This window comes from Talpa europaea, assembly GCF_964194135.1.
Source record: "Talpa europaea genome assembly, chromosome: 3".
Lineage (NCBI taxonomy): Eukaryota > Metazoa > Chordata > Mammalia > Eulipotyphla > Talpidae > Talpa > Talpa europaea.
The window spans coordinates 165911-185042 of NC_140069.1; the positions used below are offsets into that span (position 1 = coordinate 165911).

At 72.5% G+C, this 19132-nt stretch overlaps 4 protein-coding genes across 6 annotated transcripts; 1 reads left to right on the forward strand and 3 right to left on the reverse strand.

The window, feature by feature from the left end:
• Nucleotides 1–540: 540 nt before the first annotated feature.
• RECQL4 (RecQ like helicase 4) lies at nt 541–6470 on the forward strand (the record flags this gene model as incomplete). Its single annotated transcript, XM_084229626.1, has 22 exons — nt 541–624; nt 702–735; nt 813–941; nt 1192–1274; nt 1419–2071; nt 2176–2272; nt 2618–2708; nt 2802–2915; nt 3003–3095; nt 3168–3304; nt 3589–3672; nt 3749–3922; nt 3991–4170; nt 4243–4384; nt 4474–4736; nt 4813–5089; nt 5164–5293; nt 5368–5537; nt 5614–5794; nt 5882–6032; nt 6132–6240; nt 6346–6470. The coding sequence occupies 22 exons, from the start codon at nt 541–543 to the stop codon at nt 6468–6470; spliced, it is 3501 nt and encodes a 1166-aa protein (XP_084085752.1).
• An 84-nt stretch (nt 6471–6554) lies between these two features.
• On the reverse strand, nt 6555–8407 carry MFSD3 (major facilitator superfamily domain containing 3; the record flags this gene model as incomplete). 2 transcript variants are annotated; one of them, XM_084230880.1, is made up of 5 exons in its annotated part: nt 6555–6829; nt 6909–7018; nt 7085–7209; nt 7335–7482; nt 7735–8407. In XM_084230880.1, the coding sequence occupies 5 exons, from the start codon at nt 8405–8407 to the stop codon at nt 6656–6658; spliced, it is 1230 nt and encodes a 409-aa protein (XP_084087006.1). In that variant the 3' UTR covers nt 6555–6655. The 2 variants fall into 2 exon arrangements, with proteins under 2 accessions (XP_084087006.1, XP_084087007.1); XM_084230881.1 differs by having other exon boundaries at nt 6638–6829; nt 6909–6989.
• Nucleotides 8408–9230: 823 nt separating this feature from the next.
• On the reverse strand, nt 9231–12075 carry GPT (glutamic--pyruvic transaminase; the record flags this gene model as incomplete). The annotated part of the gene is made up of 12 exons (XM_084229628.1): nt 12032–12075; nt 11411–11576; nt 11213–11302; nt 11024–11132; nt 10817–10950; nt 10482–10725; nt 10297–10376; nt 10089–10225; nt 9831–10005; nt 9583–9738; nt 9390–9502; nt 9231–9321 (listed from the first exon to the last, which is right to left on the reverse strand). Exons 1-12 carry the CDS (start codon nt 12058–12060, stop codon nt 9231–9233), a joined length of 1524 nt encoding a protein of 507 aa, XP_084085754.1. The 5' UTR covers nt 12061–12075.
• A 1327-nt stretch (nt 12076–13402) lies between these two features.
• PPP1R16A (protein phosphatase 1 regulatory subunit 16A) lies at nt 13403–16963 on the reverse strand (the record flags this gene model as incomplete). Of its 2 annotated transcripts, XM_084229278.1 has the most annotated exons (10): nt 13403–13794; nt 13915–14080; nt 14239–14368; nt 14442–14517; nt 14620–14745; nt 14822–14946; nt 15018–15121; nt 15836–15981; nt 16051–16121; nt 16705–16963. In XM_084229278.1, 10 exons carry the CDS (start codon nt 16961–16963, stop codon nt 13453–13455), a joined length of 1545 nt encoding a protein of 514 aa, XP_084085404.1. In that variant the 3' UTR covers nt 13403–13452. The 2 variants fall into 2 exon arrangements, with proteins under 2 accessions (XP_084085404.1, XP_084085403.1); XM_084229277.1 differs by having other exon boundaries at nt 13403–14080.
• Between the last annotated feature and the right edge of the window lie 2169 nt (nt 16964–19132).

Consider the following 19132-nt stretch of genomic DNA (forward strand, 5'->3'; position numbering starts at 1 on the left):
TGGCGGCGGCTCGCCCGGCTCGCCCGGCTCGCCGCGGCCAGGCCTCGTCGCCCCCCGCCGCGCGCCCGGCCCCCACCCAGGTCGCGGCCGGCGGGCCTGCGGCCCAGGAGCCCAGCGCCGGCCCGGGCCACCCGCGGCCTCCCCCGGCGCGGACTCGCCGAGACCGGCGGGGCGCGCGGCCGCCGTGGCGAGAGGAAAGGGCGCAGCGTGCGGCCAGCGGGGGAGGGGCCCCGGCCGCGGCCAGAGCGCGCCGCCGCCTCGCGGCCCCCCGCCCGCGGGACCCGCCGGACCCGCCGCCGCCGCCCGCCCCGGCGCGCTCACCGGCCGCCCGCCGCCACCGCCGCCGGCCCCACCTCGCGGTCCGCGGCGCCGCCCCCGCCGCCGCGCGCCGCGATGACGCGGCCGCCACCCATTGGCCGCCGGGCCGAGGCCCTGCGGATTGGCTGCGCCGCCGCGCGCCCCGCCCCGCCCCGCCCCGCCGCGCGCTCCCATTGGCCGGCGGCGGCGGCGGCGCCCGTGGCGGGAGACTCGCGCGGAAGCATGGAGCGGCTGCGGGCCGTGCGGGCGCGCCTGCGGGCCTGGGAGCTCGACTTCGGGCGGCGGCGCGGGCGCCGGCCGGGACGGGTGCGGGCGCCGGCCGGGCGGGCGCGGGCGCGGGCGCGGGGGCGGGCGGGCCGCGGGGCTCACGCCTCCCTTCGCAGGCGGACGTGGAGGCGGCGTCCGAGGAGACCCGCGGTAAGCTGGGGGCCGGGGGCGCCGGGGCCTCGGGCCGCGACTGCGACCCCTGACCTCGCCCCTGCCCTCGCCCCCAGCGCTCTACCGGGAGTACCGCGCCCTGAAGGAGGCCCGGGGCCAGGCCGGCGGCGGCGACCCCCAGCAGGCGCTTCCCGCGGCGGCAGAGGACGTTCCGGACCCGCCGCCGCAGCCTGGCGGCCGGCTTTGTGCGGGGCGCGGTCCAGAGGTGCCGGGTGCTGGAGGGGGCGCGCGGCATAGGGGGAGGCCTACCTCGTGGAGAACGAGGGCCAGGCCCCCTCTCCTGGCGGGGACCTTGGGGGGGAGCTGGAGACACCGCTGCACCCCCCACCCACCCCCATTGCACCCACACCCCTTCTCTCCAGCAGGTGCCAGAGCCCAGCTGCTGGGGGCCCCACCTGAACAGGGCTGCGGCCCGGGTTACCCCGCCCTCGCCAGGGCTGAGCACCCTGGGGGCCCAGCTGGACTACGGAGAGAGGCTTAAGGCCAACTTAAAGGGCAACTTGCAGGTAGAGGTCAAGGTTAGCCCCTTTCCTGTTTTCTGCACACGTAGGTGTGACGGGCTTGCTCTTGCTGACCTTCAGTGTGTGGACTTGGGCAGACTTCGCTATTGTAGCTGTCTGAACACCAGATTTCTGCTTCTTAGTTTTATCTCCGTTTCTCAGGTTGGGAAAAGCCGGAGCCATCTACACCGGCCTCTGAGGAGAATCGCATCCAAGAAGCCCTCTCCAGGGCCACCAGGGACAGAGGCAGCCCCCGACTCTCCAGAGGAAGCCAGCCAGGCGCTCACCCAGCCCCCAGGTCCCCAGCTGAGGCCCGGCCGGCTCCAGCAGCTGCGGGCGTCCCTGAGCCTGCGGCTGAGCTCCCTGGACCCAGGCTGGCTGGAGCGATGTCAAGGCGAGACCCTCCCGTCTGGCTTGCCTGCGCAGAAGCCCCAGTCCCTGACCGCCACAGTTTCATCTGGCCTCTGTCCCGGCACTGGCCCCGAGGTGCACCTGCAGAGCCCAGAGCTTGCCACCCCACAGAACGCTGGCCCCGAGGCGCCCCTACAGGACCCAGAGCTTGCCACCCCACAGAACACTGGCCCTGAGGCGCCCCTACAGGGCCCAGAGCTTGCCACCCCACAGGTTAGCTTGGTCAGCACGGAGGTTCCCCATCCTGGCAGCAGCCGAGGCAAGAAGCGGCGTTGGAACAGAGCAGCTGAGGGGAGCCCCATGCAGGTCCCGCAGGACAGTGGACAAATGGAATCCTCGCAGGGCACAAGGAGACATGCAGGGCACAAGGAGACATGGGTCCCCCGAGATCCCACAAACCCCAGGTGCCACAGTTCAGCCTCCCAGCACAGGCTGCATGGGTAAAGCTGGCAGGGAGGGCCCCTGGCCACCATTGCCCATGCAATGCCCACCTGTGTGTCCCTCCTAGGCCCACTGCCCGGGTCACAGGTAATTACGTGCGGCTCCACATGAAGCAGAGGCGCTACACGCGGGGCACTATGCACAGCAGGCTCCTCCGCAGGCAGGTGAGTGGTGGCAGACAGCTCCTCATGCCACCATTTCTTGCCTCATCACTTTGCCTTACGATATTCCCACGCCCAGGTGTGGAAACAGAAGTGGCAGAAGAAAGCTTATCTTGTGGGGCATCGGTCTGGGGCCACAGCCGAGGCATCTTGTTTCCAGTGTGGGCAGCTTGGCCACTGGGCATCCCGGTGCCCCCAGCGGGGTGAGGCCCCCAGTGGGCAAGGCCTGCCCTGGGAGGTGGGTGGGGCACTGCCTGGAGAGAGTACTGTCTTGGGGTGGGGGTACTTCTCGCTGAAGTACTTTGCTGGCTCCGTTCTGGTCAAGAACCTGCCTCGGCACCCCCAAAGGCGGTTGGAGGAGCGGAGGGTGGCAGGCAGACGCCGTTCACATTGGAGGAAGGAGCGCGGGAGCCAGGCGTTGCCTCCCACTACGTAGCAGGTGAGTAGAGATCCGGGCCGGGTGGCGGTCTGGCTTACCAGAAGTCTTCCTGCCAGCCTAGAGCTCCTCCTCCGCCCTCTTGTCTGCCCCCAGAGGGCAAGGAAGACACAGAGCCTCCTGAGTCTGAACCCTTGGGACCCGCGGAGCCCTGCTTGCCCCAGCCTGTGCCGCCCCTCTACCCACTGGGACCCTCGGGGCAGGTGGCAGGTGAGTAGACGCGGCCAGGCGGAGCAGGGCGGGGGTGGCTGGGGCTTGGCTGCCCGGGGCCTGGCTGCCCACTGTCTCTGTCCACAGAGACCCCGGCGGAGGTGTTTCAGGCCCTGCGGCAACTGGGGCACCAGGCCTTCCGCCCTGGGCAGGAACATGCGGTCATGCGGGTGTTGTCTGGTGAGCAGGGCCCCGGGGCTGCCCAGTGGGGAGGAACCTCCAGCCAGCACTGCTGACTCCTTGCCCTCCCAGGCCTGTCCACACTGCTCGTGCTGCCCACGGGCGCTGGCAAGTCCCTATGCTATCAGCTCCCTGCTGTGCTCTACGCCCGGCGCCAACCTTGCCTAGCATTGGTCGTCTCGCCCCTCTTGTCTCTCATGGATGATCAGGTGGGTAACGGGACCAGTAAGCAAAGGCTGGTGTGGGGGCATGCCTTCCCAGCTCCTCTGGTCCCCGTGGGCTGCTGCACCTTGTTCGCCTGCACCAGAGCTGAAGGGGCTGGACCATCTCGGCTCCCAGCCCTGGTGTGGCCCAGGGACAGGAGAAACGTGGTGGCCAGACCAGCTCCCAGCACTCACAGTGGCCCAACCTCCCGGTCTCAGGCACCGGGTCTGGGCTTTGCCTCCAAGGACAGGACAGGTGGTGGGGGACAGTGGGTTGCTCTTGTCCGCAGATGTCTGGGCTGCCCCGGGGCCTAGGGGCGGCGTGCATCCACTCAGGCATGACCAGGCAGCAGCGAGAGGCCATCTGGAAAAAGGTGAGGGGCTCCTTTCGGGGGGCTGGTCCTGGGTTGGGGGCTTCAGTCAGGCTTCCTGACCGGGGTGTACCCACAGGTCCAGGCAGCCAAAGTGCAGGTGCTGATGGTGTCGCCTGAGACACTTGTGGGGCCTGGGGGCACCAGCCACCTCCCCCAACTCCCCCCCATCTCCTTTGCCTGCCTGGACGAGGCCCACTGTCTCTCTCAGTGGGCCCACAACTTCCGGCCCTGCTACCTGCGAGTCTGCAAGGTGAGGCTCGCTGGGGGGTGGGGGGGGAAATGCCTGGGCAGGCAGAGCCTAATTCCCCTCCCCCACAGGTGCTGCGGGAACAGCTGGGTGTGCGCTGCTTCCTGGGCCTCACAGCCACGGCCACACGCCGCACCGCCCGGGACGTGGCCCAGCACCTGGGGGTGGCTGGGGAGGCGGGCCTTGAGCGGCCAGCTGCCGTTCCCAGCAACCTGCACCTCTCTGTGTCCATGGACAGGGATCCCAACCAGGTGAGCACCCATGCCCGGTAGGTGGAACCCCTGCCTGCACCCCCGCCCAGGCTGACCACTGTTCTCTGCCAGGCCCTGGTGACCCTGCTGCGCAGTGACCGCTTCCAAGCTCTGGACGCCATCATTATCTACTGCGTCCGGCGGGAGGACACGGAGCGGGTGGCTGCCCTGCTGCGCACCTGCCTGCCTGCAGCTAGGGGCCCGGGGTCTGGAGGTGAGATGGGCAGGGCACCCCCACCCCCCGCAGCCACACCTCCCTCGCCACAGCTTGCGCCCCCACAGAGTGCCACTGCCTTCCTATAGGTCACGGCCCAGAGGAGGTTGCCGAGGCCTACCACGCTGGCATGTGTGCCCAGGAGCGGAAGCGGGTGCAGCGGGCCTTCATGGGGGGCCGACTGCGCGTGGTGGTGGCCACGGTGGCCTTCGGGATGGGGCTGGACCGGCCGGACGTGCGGGCTGTGCTGCACCTGGGGCTGCCCCCGAGCTTGGAGAGCTACGTGCAGGCAGTGGGCCGGGCCGGGCGCGACGGGCAGCCGGCGCATTGCCACCTCTTCCTGCAGCCCCAGGTGGGTGCCCCGCACGCCCCGCACGCCCCGCCCCCACCCAGGCCTTGCTCTCACACCCGCCCGCCCACCTGTGCAGGGTGAGGACCTGCGCGAGTTGCGCAGGCATGTGCATGCTGAGGCCACCGATTTCCTGGCCATGAAGAGGCTGGTGCAGCAAGTTTTTCCACCCTGCCCTTGCATCCAGCCGCTTGGTGGGCAGGAGGGCAGGGACAGGCCCGAGGCCCAGGCTGCCTGGACCTCGTCGCCACCTGAGACCAAGCACCCCAGCCACAGACCTGCAGCCCAGTGCCCGGGTCACAGGCGGGCGCTCCCGATGCAGCCCACTACGGAAGCACTGGACATGCCCCCAGAGGGTGAGCACAGAGGGCCCGTGGGGTGCCCCACACAGTACCGGCGGCACCCGCCTAAGCCTGCTCCCCCCCTGCAGCTGTGGAGACGCTGTTGTGCTACCTCGAGCTGCACCCGCAGCGCTGGCTACAGCTGCTACCGCCCACCTACACACGCTGCCGCCTGCACTGCCCCGGCGGCCCTGCCCAAGTTCAGACCCTGGCCCGCAGGTAAGCCACCTCCCAACCGGGCGGGGGATAGGACGTGACCCTGCTGGCTGACCAGCCCTGCGCCTGCCCCACAGATGCGCCGCTCTGGCCACGGGCCTGGCCTGCCAGCCACTTGAGACCCAGAGCAGGGGCGGCGTGTCCGTGGAGTTTGATGTGGTGCAGCTGGCGGACTCCATGGGCTGGGAGCTGGCCCCTGTGCGGCAGGCGCTCCGCCGGCTGCAGCAGGACCCAGAGCCCAGCACAGGTGCGCCCTGGCCCCCCCCACCCCACCCCCCGCCCCAGCTCCCCACAACCCCCGTGCTTGACGCTCTTCCCGGCAGGTGGCCGCACAGACCCCGGGGTGCGGGTCGAGTTCAGGGAGCTGGCCTTCCACCTGCGCAGCCGTGGGGATTTGACAGCCGAGGAGAAGGATCAGATCTGTGACTTTCTGTACGGCCGCGTGTGTGCTCGCGAGCGGGTGTCTCTGGCGCGGCTACACCACGCCTTCCAGTTGTTCCACAGGTACCCAGGGGTGGGTGGTGCCTGCCCCACCCCCTGCCCTCGCCCCCGCCCCTGCGTGGCACTGAGCACTGGCTCACCCTCCCCCAGCGTCGCCTTCCCCAGCTGCGGACCCTGCCTAGAGCAGGCTGACCAGGAGCGAAGCGCCAGGCTCAAGGCACTGCTCGGCCGCTACTTCGAGGAAGAGGAGGACCCAGGGATCCTGGAGGAGGAGCCCGGGCCGGGGCCAGGCCAGGCCGAGGTGAGTGCCACCCGCCCGTGACCCTGCCAGCCTCACCCCCGCCTGCACCATGGCTGGCGGCCTGGGAAACAGGTGTCCTGACTTGCTGCCCACCCACAGCTGCACGGCTGGGAGGACCAGATCCGCAGGGACACCCGCCACCTCCTGTCTGCGTGGCCAGAGCAGCAATTCTCGGGCAGGGCGGTGGCCCGCATCTTCCATGGCATCGGTGAGACCCTGGGCTCTCGCCTGGCCCCAGGTAAGCAGGCGGGTGGGGCCGGGCCAGTGGGTGCTCAGGCCGTCTCCGGGGCTCTCTGCCCCTGCCCTGCCGCAGGAAGCCCCCGCTACCCGGCCCAGGTGTACGGGCGGGACCGGCGGTTCTGGAGGAAGTACTTGCACCTGAGCTTCCATGCACTTATGCGCCTGGCCACAGAGGAGATCCTGGCACAGACCTGCTGACCACCCAAGCAGGCAGGCGTCAGAGCGGGGAGCAGGAGTGCAGCTCCCACAGCCCTAGTGGGAACCAGCACCCCCAAAACACAGAATAAAGACAATGAAGTAGCTTTTAATGCCCCTGTGTGGTGCGGCACGTGGCCCGGGGACAGCTTTGCGGGCCACGTCTCAAGCAGCCCGGCCTTGGCAGTTCAGTCCGGGGAGCCGGGCACAAGGCCCAGGTAGAGGAGCGGCGTGGCCGTGAGGGCGAGGAAGGAGAAGAAGCAGCGCTGCAGGCCCAGGCTATCTGCCAGGGCCCCCGCCAGGGCGCCCAGCAGCAGCTTGCCCAGCAGCTCCAGGGTGGCCAGGAGGCTGTAGTGTGTGGCCTGCGGGGGGAGGGCAGGGCAGGTCAGGGCCTGGGGGGCCCAGCCCCACAGCCCGGGCAGTGTCCAGCCCCTCCCTCACCTGCAGGGCGCCGGGCGCCCGCCGGCTGCAGCACATCATCAGGGTGAACACCAGCGTCGTGACCAGGCCCCCCAGGAAATGCTGCAGGCACAGGCTCAGCAAGGCTGCCCCTGGGAAAGCCCAGGTCAGCAGGGCTCCTGCCCCCACCCTCCCCCACTCCCGGGCGGGCCCCTCACCTCTGGGGGCTGTGCCCGGGCCCAGGGTGGCCCCAGGCGTGTCCAGGTGGAGGAGCAGGGCGGTCTGGCAGGCCAGGCCCCCAATGCGGAGCCGAAGTGCTGACCTCAGCAGGGGCAGTGGCTGCCTGGGGCAGGAGGTGGGCTACGTGTGGGAGCTGGGCGGGGGTGCGCGGGGAAGTCAAGGAGAGTGGGGGATTCTGAGGCAGAGGTGAGTGGAGCACCTGCAGGCAGCGGGGGTGTGGGGGCTCACCAGTGCCTGGCCAGCAGGGCACCCCCCAGGGCGGAGCCAGCGATGGAGCAGGCCACGGCCCCCACTCCGTTCCACAGCCCCAGCTCTTGGGGGGAGAGGCCACGGTCCAACAGGAAGAGAGGAAACAGGCTGCTGGCACCCTGCTCACCTGCAGGGAGACCTTGAGCAGGGGGGGCACCTCCCTCACCTGGGGAATCCCCACTGGGCCTTGGTGTCAGCCGATTCAGGGCCAGCTCAGGCTCGGTGGCCGGGCAGCCAGAGCCAGGGGAGACAGCTGTACCTCCCCCAGCCTCCAGCGCAGCACTGGCCTGCAGGGCTGCCCACCCAAGTGGGTCCCGTGGTCCCCACTGTCCCAGGCTCCTCGGCTCCCACCCCACAGCCTGGATCAGGGCCCACTCACCCAGCTTGTAAGTGAGCACAAAGCCTGCTGTCCACAGGGTCCCGGGCACCGCCAGCAGGTCTTGCAGACGGCGCGGGGGCGCTGCTGCGTGCTGCGGCGGGGGCAGTTGCTGCAGGGCGGGTGCTGCCCAGGCCAGGGCAGCAGCCAGCCAGTACATAGTGGCCAGGAGCAGAAAAAGCAGGTGCCAGGAGAGAGTGGGCACGAGGGCCAGCAGGCCTCCCCCGCCCAGCACGGCGCCCAGCTTGTAGGCAACCACCTGCACTGTGTTGCCAGGCCCCAGCTCTGCAGGCTCCAGGAGCTGCACCGCCAGCGTGTCCAGGGCCACGTCCTGCACCGCCGCCCCCAGGTTAAGCAGCAGCAGGAGCCCAGCCGCCGCCGGGGGCAGCACGGCCTGGCCGGCCTCCGTGGGGGGCAGCGCGGCCAGCAGCCCGCACACCAGGCCCAGGGCGGCCGTGCTGAGCGCCAGCCAGGCCCGCGGGGAGCCGCGCGAGTCCACCAGCGGGGCCCACAGCAGCTTGAACAGCCAGGGCGCGTACAGCGCCTTGGCCAGCCCCACGCGGGTCAGGGAGAGCCCGCCGGCGCGCAGCAGCACGGGCAGCAGGCCGGACTGCAGCCCGTAGGGCAGGCCCTGCACCAGGTACAGGCCGGCCAGCGGCAGCAGCTTCCCGCGCATGGCCGGGCTCCGGGGCCCCTCTCCGCGCGCGGCCGGCCGGTCAGGGCAGGGGCGCGGGTCATGGCTCGGGGCGGGGCCAGAGGTCGGGGCGGGCGCGGCGGCGTCACCGCCTCGCGCCCCGGGGAGCCACCGCCGCGTCCTGCGCCGGCCGGACGCCGGCGGCCACCGAGACGCGCGGGCCAGAGCGTCGGCGCCGCCTCTGGCGCCCCCGGTGGGCGGCGCGGGCGCGGCGGGCCAGGCGCGGCCCCGCGGGGGACCGGCCGCTTCACTGTCCGCCGTGGGCGCGGCCTGCCCAGGCCAGGGGCCGCTGCAGCGAGCGGTGGCGCGAGGCTGGCCCCAGGACCCCGATCCCAGGCTCGGCGCCCTGCGGCCTCCTGCAGCCCCTCCGCCCGGTGGGCGCCCCAGATGCAGCAGAGGCGGCCCAGCGTGGCCCTGGGGGGCGGGGGGCGGCTCCAGCGCCGACCCCCGGGCCAGCTCGCGGCCGCCCGACCCGGCTGTGCCCGGGACGCGCCCCGCCGCCCCCCAGCCAGGGCTCCCCCCTGCGGCCCCAGAGCCCGCCCTCGCCCGCCACGCCCGCCCCGCCCGCCCCTGCGGCTCCGGGTCTCCCCGGGAGGTGCCCGCCAGGCGCCCTCCACAGCCCTCCTGTCCGCTCGTCCTGCGCGGCCCGCGGGGAGCCCCCGCCCCTCCGCCCCCGGGACGGTCCCAGGGGCTGCCCAGGCTGCCCGCAGCCCGACGGCAGCAGGGGACAGAGGCACGTCCGGCGAGCCCGGGGCCCCGCGGCCACTTTCTCACGCCTTTATTGGGGGTGTGCGGAGGGCGGGGGTCAGGCGTACTCGCGGGTGAACTCGGCGTGGAACTGGCTCAGCTTCTCCAGCAGGGGCCGCAGCTTCTCCATGGGGGGCAGGATGGTCATCCTGGGGGAGCGGGGAGCTCGGTGAGCCGGGCCGGGGGCGGGGGGGGCGCGCGGGGGCGGGGGGCTCACCGGAAGTGGTGGGTGCCCTCGCGCTGGCCGAAGCCGCTGCCGGGCACCACGCAGATGCCCGTCTCCTCCAGCAGGCGCAGGCAGAAGAACATGTCGGGCGCCAGGCCCAGCTCCTGGGGCGAGGGCGCAGCGGTCAGGGCTGGCGAGACCCAGGGCGCGGCCCCGCGCCGCCCCGCGCCGCCCCGCGCCTGACCTGAGCGCGCTGCACGGCGCGCGGGGGCAGCTGCACGCGCGGGAAGGAGTACATGGCGCCCTGCACCGGGTTGCAGCGGATGCCCGGGGCCTGGTTGAAGACCTGCTCCGTGAGCTTGGCCTTGGCCGCCAGCTCGGCCAGCACCGCCTGCCGCTCCTGGGCCCGGGAGGGAGGCTCGTCAATCCGGGCCGCGGGCCGGCGCCCGCCCGCCCCCGCGCAGGTGCCCCGCGCCCCGGGCTCCGGCCCACCTTCTGGAACTGCGCGAAGGACGGGTCCGAGGGCGCGGGCGGGCTGACCACCATGTCGAGCAGCGCCTGGCCCGGCGCGGGCGGGCACAGCCGCACGCTCATCAGCTTCTGCATCTGCTGCTGCACAGCGGGGTCCATGTTCACCACCTCCACGTAGCCGGCGCGGAACCCGCACCTGCGAGGCGAGCGCGGGCGTCGAGGCGGAGGCAGGGGCCGGCCTGCCCAGCCGGGTCCGCAGGCGCCCGCGGCCGCACTCACTCGCCCATGTAGCCCTTGGAGACCGAGTGGAAGGAGGCGAGCTCCTGCTGCGTCGCGTAGGGCGGCCCCATCTCCACGAGCACCTTCTTGAAGGAGTGGAAGCGCGAGCCCTCGGCGTACACGTTGTCCTGGTACACCTGCAGGCGGGCGCGTCACCCCCGGCCCGCGCCTCCGCCCGCCCGCGCCCCCGCCCCGCGCGCCGCCAGACCTCGTCAGCCATCAGGAAGAGCCTCTCCTCGAAGGCGAAGCGGATCACGGCCTCGATGCACTCGCGGGTCTGCACCTGCCCTGGGGCGCGGGGCGTGGGGGTCAGCGGAGGCGCGCCCCAGCCCCGCCGGGCCGGGGGAGGGCGGGGCGGGCGGGGCGGGGCGGGGCGGGCGGGGCGCGGCGCACCGGTGGGGTTGCCGGGGTTGATGACGCAGAGCGCCCGCGGGCGGCAGTGGCCCCGCGCCTGCTGGAGGGCGCGCCGCAGCTCGGCCACGTCCAGCGCCCAGGAGCGCTCCTCGTCCAGGTAGTAGTCCACCTGCACCGCGTTCAGCTCGGCCAGCGCGGCCGAGTAGAGCGGGTACTGGGGGATGGGGATGAGCACACCGGTGCGCCCGCGGCCCTCGCCCGCCACCAGCAGCTTCAGCACCGTCTGAGGGCGGGAGGGGGCGGCAGGGTAGGCGGGCCGCGGGCTGCACCCGCGCGGAGAGCCCCGGCGCCCTGAGCCACAGGCCCTGGCCTACCACGATGGCGTCGCTGGCCCCCGTGGACAGGAAGATGTTGCTGGGGTCCGCGGGGATGCCGCCATCGCGCCGCTCGATGTAGCGCGCCACGTCCTCGCGGACCAGCGGGATGCCCGCGCTGACGCTGTAGGCGCCTGGAGGCGGGGGCGGGGTGAGGGGCGGCCCCGCCGGCTCCCCCCGGGCGCCGCCCCCCACCGCAGCACGTACCCAGGCTGTGGCCCCCGCACGCCTGCAGGATGCGCTGGGCCCGGCTCTTGGCGTCCTCGGGAAACTGCGGGCTGCTCAGGAGCTCAGGGTGGACACAGAGGGCCAGGACCTAGGAGGGCGAGTGCTGAGCCCGAGCGGGGGGGCGGGGGGGGGGAGCGGAGGGGGGGTGCCGGGCAACGCCAGCCTCACCTGGCGCAGGAAGGTGATGGGCTTCTGGCCCATGGCGTGCGCGTCCCCGATGTTGGCGCGGACGACCTCCGTGAAAGGCTTCTTCACGCCCTGGAGGGGGTCGGGGCGAGGACGGCGGTCAGGAGGTGGGCCTGGCCCCGCGGCACTGGTCAGCGGCAGCACGGCTGCCCTCCGCTCCCCGGCGTGCGGCCGGCGTACCTGGCGCAGCTCCTGCTCCAGCTCCAGCGCCCGCTGCACGATGGGGCCGCGCACGGCGTACTCCACCCTGCGCACGCAGGGGTTCATGGTGTCCAGCGTCAGCACCTTCTCCTTCAGCCCGTTGGCAGCGGCATTGCCGTGGTCACCCGCTCTCAGCGCCATTTTCCTGCTCGGAACGGGCGAGGGGCGGCTCAGGAGGCGGCAGGGCCCAAGGTGGGCACCAGCGAGGCTGGTCCAGGCTCAGGGGCGGGGGTGGGAGGGGGTCTCAAGGGGAGTGGACACCCTCTGGCTGCAGCCCGTGGGCCCCACTGAGGGGACGGTGGGGCTGAGGGGAGCTGGGCCAGCAGGCCCCGCCCCGCCGGCCGCTGGGCACGGCCTGCCCCAGGGAGCCTGGTGAGTGGGTGAGCAGGCAGGCGGGGCTTGGGGTGGAGCCCAGTGCCCGCCCAGTGTCCCCGTGCCAGGGCAGCAGGAGACCCAGACGGGGGGCAGGGACGGGCGGAAGGCCCAGGCGACGCTGAGGGACCAGGCTTGGGCAGAGGCGGGTGGCAGCTGCGGGAAGGGGCAGAGCTCGGGAGGGTGACCCCTGAAGACCCCAGGAGGGAGAGGCCTCTGGAGGGTTACCCCAGCAGAGCTTGCCCGAGGCCCCCCATCCCTGCCCTGGCCGCAGGCCTGTCTCCCGGGTAACTGAGCCAGCCTCAGGAATCCGGGGCGTGGGGGAGGGGAATGAGGTGCTCAGACCCCAGGTTCCATCTGGTCCCTCCCGGCTGGTGGCCATGGCCTGGAGCTCAAGGACCCACAGTGACCCTTGGCCCCAGGTCGTGCTGCCAGGCTGCGGCAGGGGGAGGGGCCGGAGCCTGGGTAGGGCAGTGCTGGGCACCCTGCACCAGCCAGGGCTGCCCTTGGGGCCACACCGCAGGCGCCAGGCCGGCCTGAGGGCCACTTCCCTGTGGCTCCCGATTGGCGGGGAGAAAGGCAGGTGGCTGTGCAGGGACAGGCCCACGGGGCCCCACCTGCTGCCGTGCCAGGGGCAGCCTCCCCTCCCTGCCGGCGCCCAGATGCGGGGCTGTGGTGGCCGCCGGGGCCTGACTGTCCGCGCCTGCCAGCCCCAGAGGGAACAGCGGGCCTGGGCCTCACCTGTGCGGGCGTGGGCTCCCTTCACTCTGGCTCCGCTGCCACCTCGGCTTCCCGTGTGCAGGCCGGTTCCTCCTCCCCCAGCCAGAGGGCCATTAATATGGGCCCGTCCCAGGCGGAGCCAGCCCTGCCCGCCCCCTGCAGCAGCGCCCCAGTGGCAGCAAGGGGCAGGTGGACCTTGGGCGGCGGTTCCACCCCCCACGCTAAATTCAACTGGCCGTGCCCCCAGCCCGCCCCCGGCCCGCGAGGACAGCCAGCCCACCGCTGGGGGCTGGGGGGAGGGCGGACCCTGGGCACAGCTGGTGTCCTCCAGGGCACGGAAAGTGGCCCCAACCTGCGCCACCCGCACGGCCCACCACGGAGGGAGGAGAGGCCAGTGCCCTGCCCTCCTGCTCGAGGCCCCTGAGGGACCCCTGTCCCCCGGACACATGGTCCTGGCCGGCTCAGAGCCGGAGCGTCCAGCTGCTAGCCAGGCCGGGAAAGCTGGCAGCCGGGCCAGGTCGGGGCTGCCTGCCAGACCCAGGGACCGCCCCCAGGCTGCCACCGACAGGGCTGGGAGAGCGCCCTGCCCTCGCCTGGGAGCCGCTCCCGCAGGGCAGAGCCCACGGGGGGCAGAGCCCTCTGGGAACCTTGTGTGGAGGCAGCCCTGGCTTCCTGCCCAGGGGCGGCACCCCCCATCCCACGCGGGGCCGGGCTGCCGAGGCCCCACAAGCCCCGGAGAGCCGCGGGACAGGACGGCGCGCCCAGGCGGCTCAGCTCCGGGGCCCCCACCCACGAGGGCCCCCTGGGGCGCTGCCCCAGAGACACGCGACAAGGAATGTGGCGGGACGCCCTTTATCAGGTCTCGGAAGGGCGGCGCCGGGCCGGGCCGGGTGCGGCGCACACGGGTCCAGAGCCGGCCTGGGCGCCCCTCACATGAGGAGGCAGCAGGGTCTCTTTTCCGCGGGGGTCTCCTCCGAGGGGGCTGTGAGCTTCAGCAGGGGGGGCTCTCCCGCAGCCCCCGAGGTGGCCTGGGGGTGCTCGGCGTCCTCGGGCCCCTCGGGCAGGGGGCGCTGCAGCTTGGCGGCCGCGCGCTGGCGCTTGAGCTCGGCCAGGGTGTGGTGGGCCTTGGCGCGGTGGGGGCCGTCGGGGGCGGCGCTGTCCAGGGCGGGCAGCTGGTAGGAGACGCGGCGGTCCAGCCGCTTGGAGTACAGGTGCCGCGCGGCGCCGCCCACTCGGCCGTTGTGCGGCCTGGCGGGCTCGGGGCTGTCCTCCTGTGGACCCAGCGGCCCGCGGGTCACCGCGGGAGCCCTTTTGGCCTCCGCTGACCCCGGGCTGGCGGTCGTCCAGGGCGCCGCGGGCCGGGCGGGGGGCGGAGCCGGGGGCGGGCTCACCTCGGGGGGCGGCGGCCGCAGCTCGGCATCTGTCCGGCCGTCCTCGTCGTCCTCCGGCGGCTCGGGGCTGGTGGGCGGCGGCTGCTGCCACACGATGGCCTCCTGGGCGTGCTCCTTGCGGTACAGGCTGGCGCGCTGCGTCAGGCTCACCCGCCGGACCACCTTCCTGGGGGCGCGGAGGGGCCGTGGGGGAGGGCCCGCAGGGCCTTGGACTCTGCCCAGGGCGCCCGCGGGCGGCGGGCGGGGCGTGACGTCAGCGGGGTGGGGCGTGACGTCGGCGGGGCGGGGCGGGGCGGGGCGGGGCGGGGCGGGGCGGGCGCTCACCCCCGGCTGCCGGCGCTGGAGGTGCGGCGGCGCAGCAGAGAGCGCTGGTGGCCCTGGGCGCGCAGGAGCGCGTCGTGCTTGTGCTTCAGCTCCAGTAGCTTGGCCCGCACCTCCTCGTCCCCGGACACGTCTGCAGAGAAGCGGGCGGAGGGTCACCAGCGCCCTCGCGCCGTCCTCGGCCAGGCAGAGGCGCGCCGGCTCACCCAGGGGCGTCTCGTCCATCAGGGACCTGGCGTTGAGGTCAGCCCCGTGCGCCACGAGCAGCTCCAGCAGGTGCACCTGTGGGCCAGGGACGCGGGAATGCTGAGGGTGCCCTGGCACAGAAGCTGCTGGCCGTAGCCCGGCCCCGCTCACCTGGTCCCAGTGGCCACGCCGGCTCACCTGGCCCCAGTAGGCCGCAGCGTGCAGTGGCTCCCAGCCGTCCAGGTCCCGGGCGCGCGGGCTGGCGCCGCGCTCCAGCAACAGGGCGGCCACCTCACCGAACCCGTTGGCGGCGGCGACATGCAGCTGCAGGCAAACTCCCCTGAGGTCCAGGCCCCCGCAGCCGCCTCCCCAACCAGCACCAGCTGTGCCACATCCTTACCAGCGTGGCCCCATGGTCGCCGGGGGCCTCCAGCTCGGCCCCAGTCCGCAGCAGGCTCCGCACATCGTCCAGCATGTGCAGCTCTGGCAGGGCCCGCGCACCCTCGATGCCTTCCTGTGTGATGCCTGCAGGGCAGCGGCTCAGCGGGGTGGTGGTGGAGGGGTATGCCGCTGTGGGGGGGAGGGGCAGCACTCACCGCCGTCGGCCATGGCCGTCTCCAGGCAGTCCAGCGTTTGCTCGTCCTCACAGAGGTCATAGGGCATGTTTCCATCCGTGTTCACAGCCAGGAGGTCAGCGCCCCTGCGAGCAGGAGGGACAGCCGCCTCAGCCCCTCAGGTCATCCGCCTCGGGCTGCCCTCCAGGACAGGGTGGACAGGGCAATTTGCTAATGGGGGTGGTCGCCCCTCAGGCCACCCCTGCGGCCAGCCCCCAGCTCTGATCTTGTCCTCCTCCCAGGCAGGGCCTGCCCAAGTGCATGACGATGCTCCCAGGCCAGGGGGCCTCTGCCTGGAGCCACCTGGGCTGGTCGCCCATTCCTGGGGCTGCCTGTGCCCACCCCTCGCTGCTGAGGACACCCCCACCCGGCAACACCAGATGCCCCAGGACAGCCCAGTCCCAGGTGTTGGGGTGCGTAAGGGAGAAAGCACCTGGGTCCTTGTGAAGCCAACCCTCAGGGTGCATGGGGCAGGCGCCCTCCTGCGCAGAGCCTCCCGGGGCCGCCCTCCTTGCAGCCCTCACGCTGCACCTTGCAGGCAGCATCTCCCTGTGCAGACCCTGGGGAGGCAGAGGCCAGGCTGCTCTGGACCCAGGAGGTTTCCCTGGGGGGCACCTGCAGCCACTGCCCTGGCCCTGCTGTCCACCCAGGAAGCAGGCAGTGAGCACATGCATGGGGTTGGGGGGAGGCGCGGGGCCCAGAGTAGGCTCTTCCCGGGCGGGACTCGGCGCCTCAGGACAAACTGCCCTCTGCAAGGGCCCCACTCTGGCCCGCCGCCGCGCCTGCCAACAGTGGCCTACCGAGCGATGAGCAGCTCCACCAGCTGCAGGTGGCCGCACGTGGCTGCAGCATGCAGGGGTGTCCAGCCCTCGCTGTCCCGAGCGTTGACCGTGGCCCCAGCGTCCAGCAGCTGCTGTGCCATCTCCCGGAAGTCATCGATGCAGCTCTACAGACACGAGCCTGAGCAGCAGCCCCGGCGCCCCCAGCCCTGCCTGCCCCCAACTGCAGGGCTGACCTGGTGCAGGGCCGTGAGGCCGTCCTCGTTGGCCAGGTCAGGGCTGACCCCGCTCTCCAGGAACTGGCGGACTGCAGGAAGGGGGCAGATGTGGTCAGGGACAGGGGCCACGGGACAGGCCCTCACTGTTCCTGCTGGGGGCACCGGGCTGACTGCTGAGCTGGGCAGGGGCAGTGGCATGGGGCGGGGGGCGGGCAGAGAAGACCTGAGCTCCAGCCTTGGGCCTCGGGGCCACCCCAGAGCAGCCCACTGGGCCCCAGACTGGCCCTGTCGCCCGCCCAGGTGCTAGCACCACCCTCAACCACCTGTCCACTTGGCTCCCCTGCTGCTCCCCAGAAGACCACTACCCCACCTCGCTGCCCCTGCAACCCCTCCCCAGAGCTGGCCTGGCCTGCCTGGAGCTAGAGCCGTGCCCGGCAACCCCAGGCCTGCCCACGGCAGAGCAGGTGCCCCTCCAGGCTCTGGTCGAGGACTCCTGGGCAACTGGCAGGCAGCTGTGCCCAGTGCCCCTCCCACCTCCTCCCGCCCGCATGCTGACCTCAGCTGGCCTGGGTACCTGCACAGGGCCTGCAGCTGAGGACCAGCACGGCCACCCCTTTGCCTGAGCCCACGGTCGGGCCTTGGCCAAGCACTGCCCGGGGCTCAGCCACTCACCTTCCTCCAGGTCGTTGCGGGCAGCGGCCTCCAGCAAGGCCACACTGGGGGGGAAGAGGACGCGCCTCCGTGGCTGGCTGCTGGCCACCTCCCCTGGGGGTGGCCCTCCGCGGCCCCGCATGCCCTGCGCCTCCTTCTCAGCCTGGGCCCACAGCTTCACCTGCCGGGCGCGGCGCCGCTGGGCGTGCTGCAGACGCTCCTGTGCGCTCATCCTGCCCACCGCGGGCATCTCGGCCAGCAGCTCCAGGTGCTCGGCCATGACGGGGGTGGTCTGTGGGGGGCGCTGCGCCGGGCGCTGGGCGGGAGCACGTGGGCTCAGGCGCAGGCCTGAGGGGCGGGGTAGCCGGCTGGAAGGGCACCCTTCGGGGCATCCCCTCCCGGAAGTGGGTGCCCTCTACCCCTAGCACCGCTGGGTCAGGGCCCGCCGCAGCTGGGGGGGCCGCTGGCCAGCAGAGGGCGGGGAGGGAGTGCCTGGGCACTCTTCAGGGCTGGCCTCGCCTCCCTCTGGACCTTGCTGCAGCTGACCAGCTCAGTCCAGGCTCTGAAACTAATCACTCAGCCAACAGGGTGATGGCTCCTGGCACCCCCCAGGGGAGAAGGGAGGGCCGGGCGGTGAGCAGAGGCCCTGACACCCCAGAACGACTCTCGCCTTCCAGGTCTCAGGGGCCCATATGGGGCCTGGGGGCAGCCATGGCCTGGCTTCCCGCCCCTCTCCCTCCCGTCTGTCCTCCAGGGTCAGAGTGTGGGCACCACTGAGGGGCTGTGGCTAGCAGGCAGGGCTCCCTGCCCTGGGGTCAGGCTCCCCACGCAGCCAGCTCGCCACGAGCAGAGGTGTCTGCAACAGCGTCCTCAGAAACCCTTGGGGTGCCAGGCGCAGACGGCTAGTCCCTGCGGTCAGAGGAGGGGGGAGGAGGCATGGGTCAAGGTTGGGCCCTGATGGGGAAGGGTGGGCTACAGGTGGCACAGGTGTGGGTCTGCCCAGTGTGGACGCCCAGTCCTGCCTGGGAGTGCCCAGGACGCCCCGAGGGTGTTCAGCGGAGTAGGGGCCCCACCCAGGCCCAGCCTCCCCTCGTCTCCCCAGGGCTGGGGGGTCAGGGCACCCCACTTGGGCGCCAAATGGCCCCAGGGTCTCCTGCACCTCGGCTCCACCCATCCTGCCTGCACCCTGCCCCAGACCGCGGCGGCCTGGCCAGCGGAGGCGCATCGCGGCACAGGTGGCCGTCAGGCACGAGGCTAGCGGCACCGGCGTGGGCAGCTCTGCCTGAGCAGCTCTGCCTGAGCACGGCCTGCTGTCCTGCCAGGCCACACCCCTGCCTGCGAGCACTGGTTCTGGGGTGCCCCCACAGCCCCGCCGGCCCCAGGAGTCCCCCCTCACCTGGCCGGGCCTTGCGCGGGCCAGACTCGAGCTCGGGGTCTCAGCGAGCATCCCCTTCGTTCCGGAAGGAGCCGTCCTGGGCCAGATGGAACTAGGTCAGGCCCCCCTGTCCCGGGGCCCCAGTCGCCTGCCAGCCTCAGTCCTCGCCCGACCTGGACTTTGCCCGAGCCCCGACCCAGCCGCCGGGGACGAGCCCAGAGCCCAGAGCGGGCACCGGGGACATGGTGACCCCAGGCAGCGCAGTGGCCTGTGCCCTCTGCCAGACCCGTCTGCCACCTGCACCGCCCCGGAGGCCCCAGGGTCACGGAGCTCAGAGACTGAGACAGGCCGGGGCCACTGGGTGTGGGCCTGGAGAAGGCCACCTGCGGGCCCGTGCACAGGCATCCGCCTGCCCGGCTGTGGGCAGCCCAGTCCGAGGGGCTAGACGCCTGGGCCCACCCTCTGCCTGTCAGCTGCCCCAGCACGCACAGCCCAGGAGCCCAGAGGGCATCTCCACGCACTCGCCCTGCCCAGGAGTCCCAGGGTCCCTCCCAGGACAGCCCTGTGCAGGGGCCTCCAGGCCAGCGCCACCCTGCCCCTCTGGGCCCTCAGGCCACACGCCCCTGCCAGCTGACTGCCCCTCACCGGCCTCCACCATCGCTGCCAGCCGCCTCTGCCACAGCCCATCAGACCCCAGTGCCCTCGGGGCCAGCCACGCACCACGCCCAGGCCAGGGCAGGCGGCCCCACCCCGTCCACAAACTGCCCTAGGCCTCCCTGGAATGTCAAACAGAGATAATCTGGCGATTATTCCAGCCCGGGCAGCGCCCTGCCCAGGAGTGTGGGCCCAGGTGGGCAGCCCCAGCCGGGCAAGGCCTGAGGCATGAAAGGGGAGCCTGGTGCTGGCAGCCGCCCCCCACCCCCGCCACTCTGGAGCCGGACCACGCGCCCACCGATACTGGTGCTGAGGGCAACCTGTCCAAGGCTCTTCCTGAGAGGACAAGCCGGGGTGCCCTGCCCATCCACTTGCATGTGGGCACTGGGAAGAGGCCCTCGGTGTGTGCAGAGCGGGGGC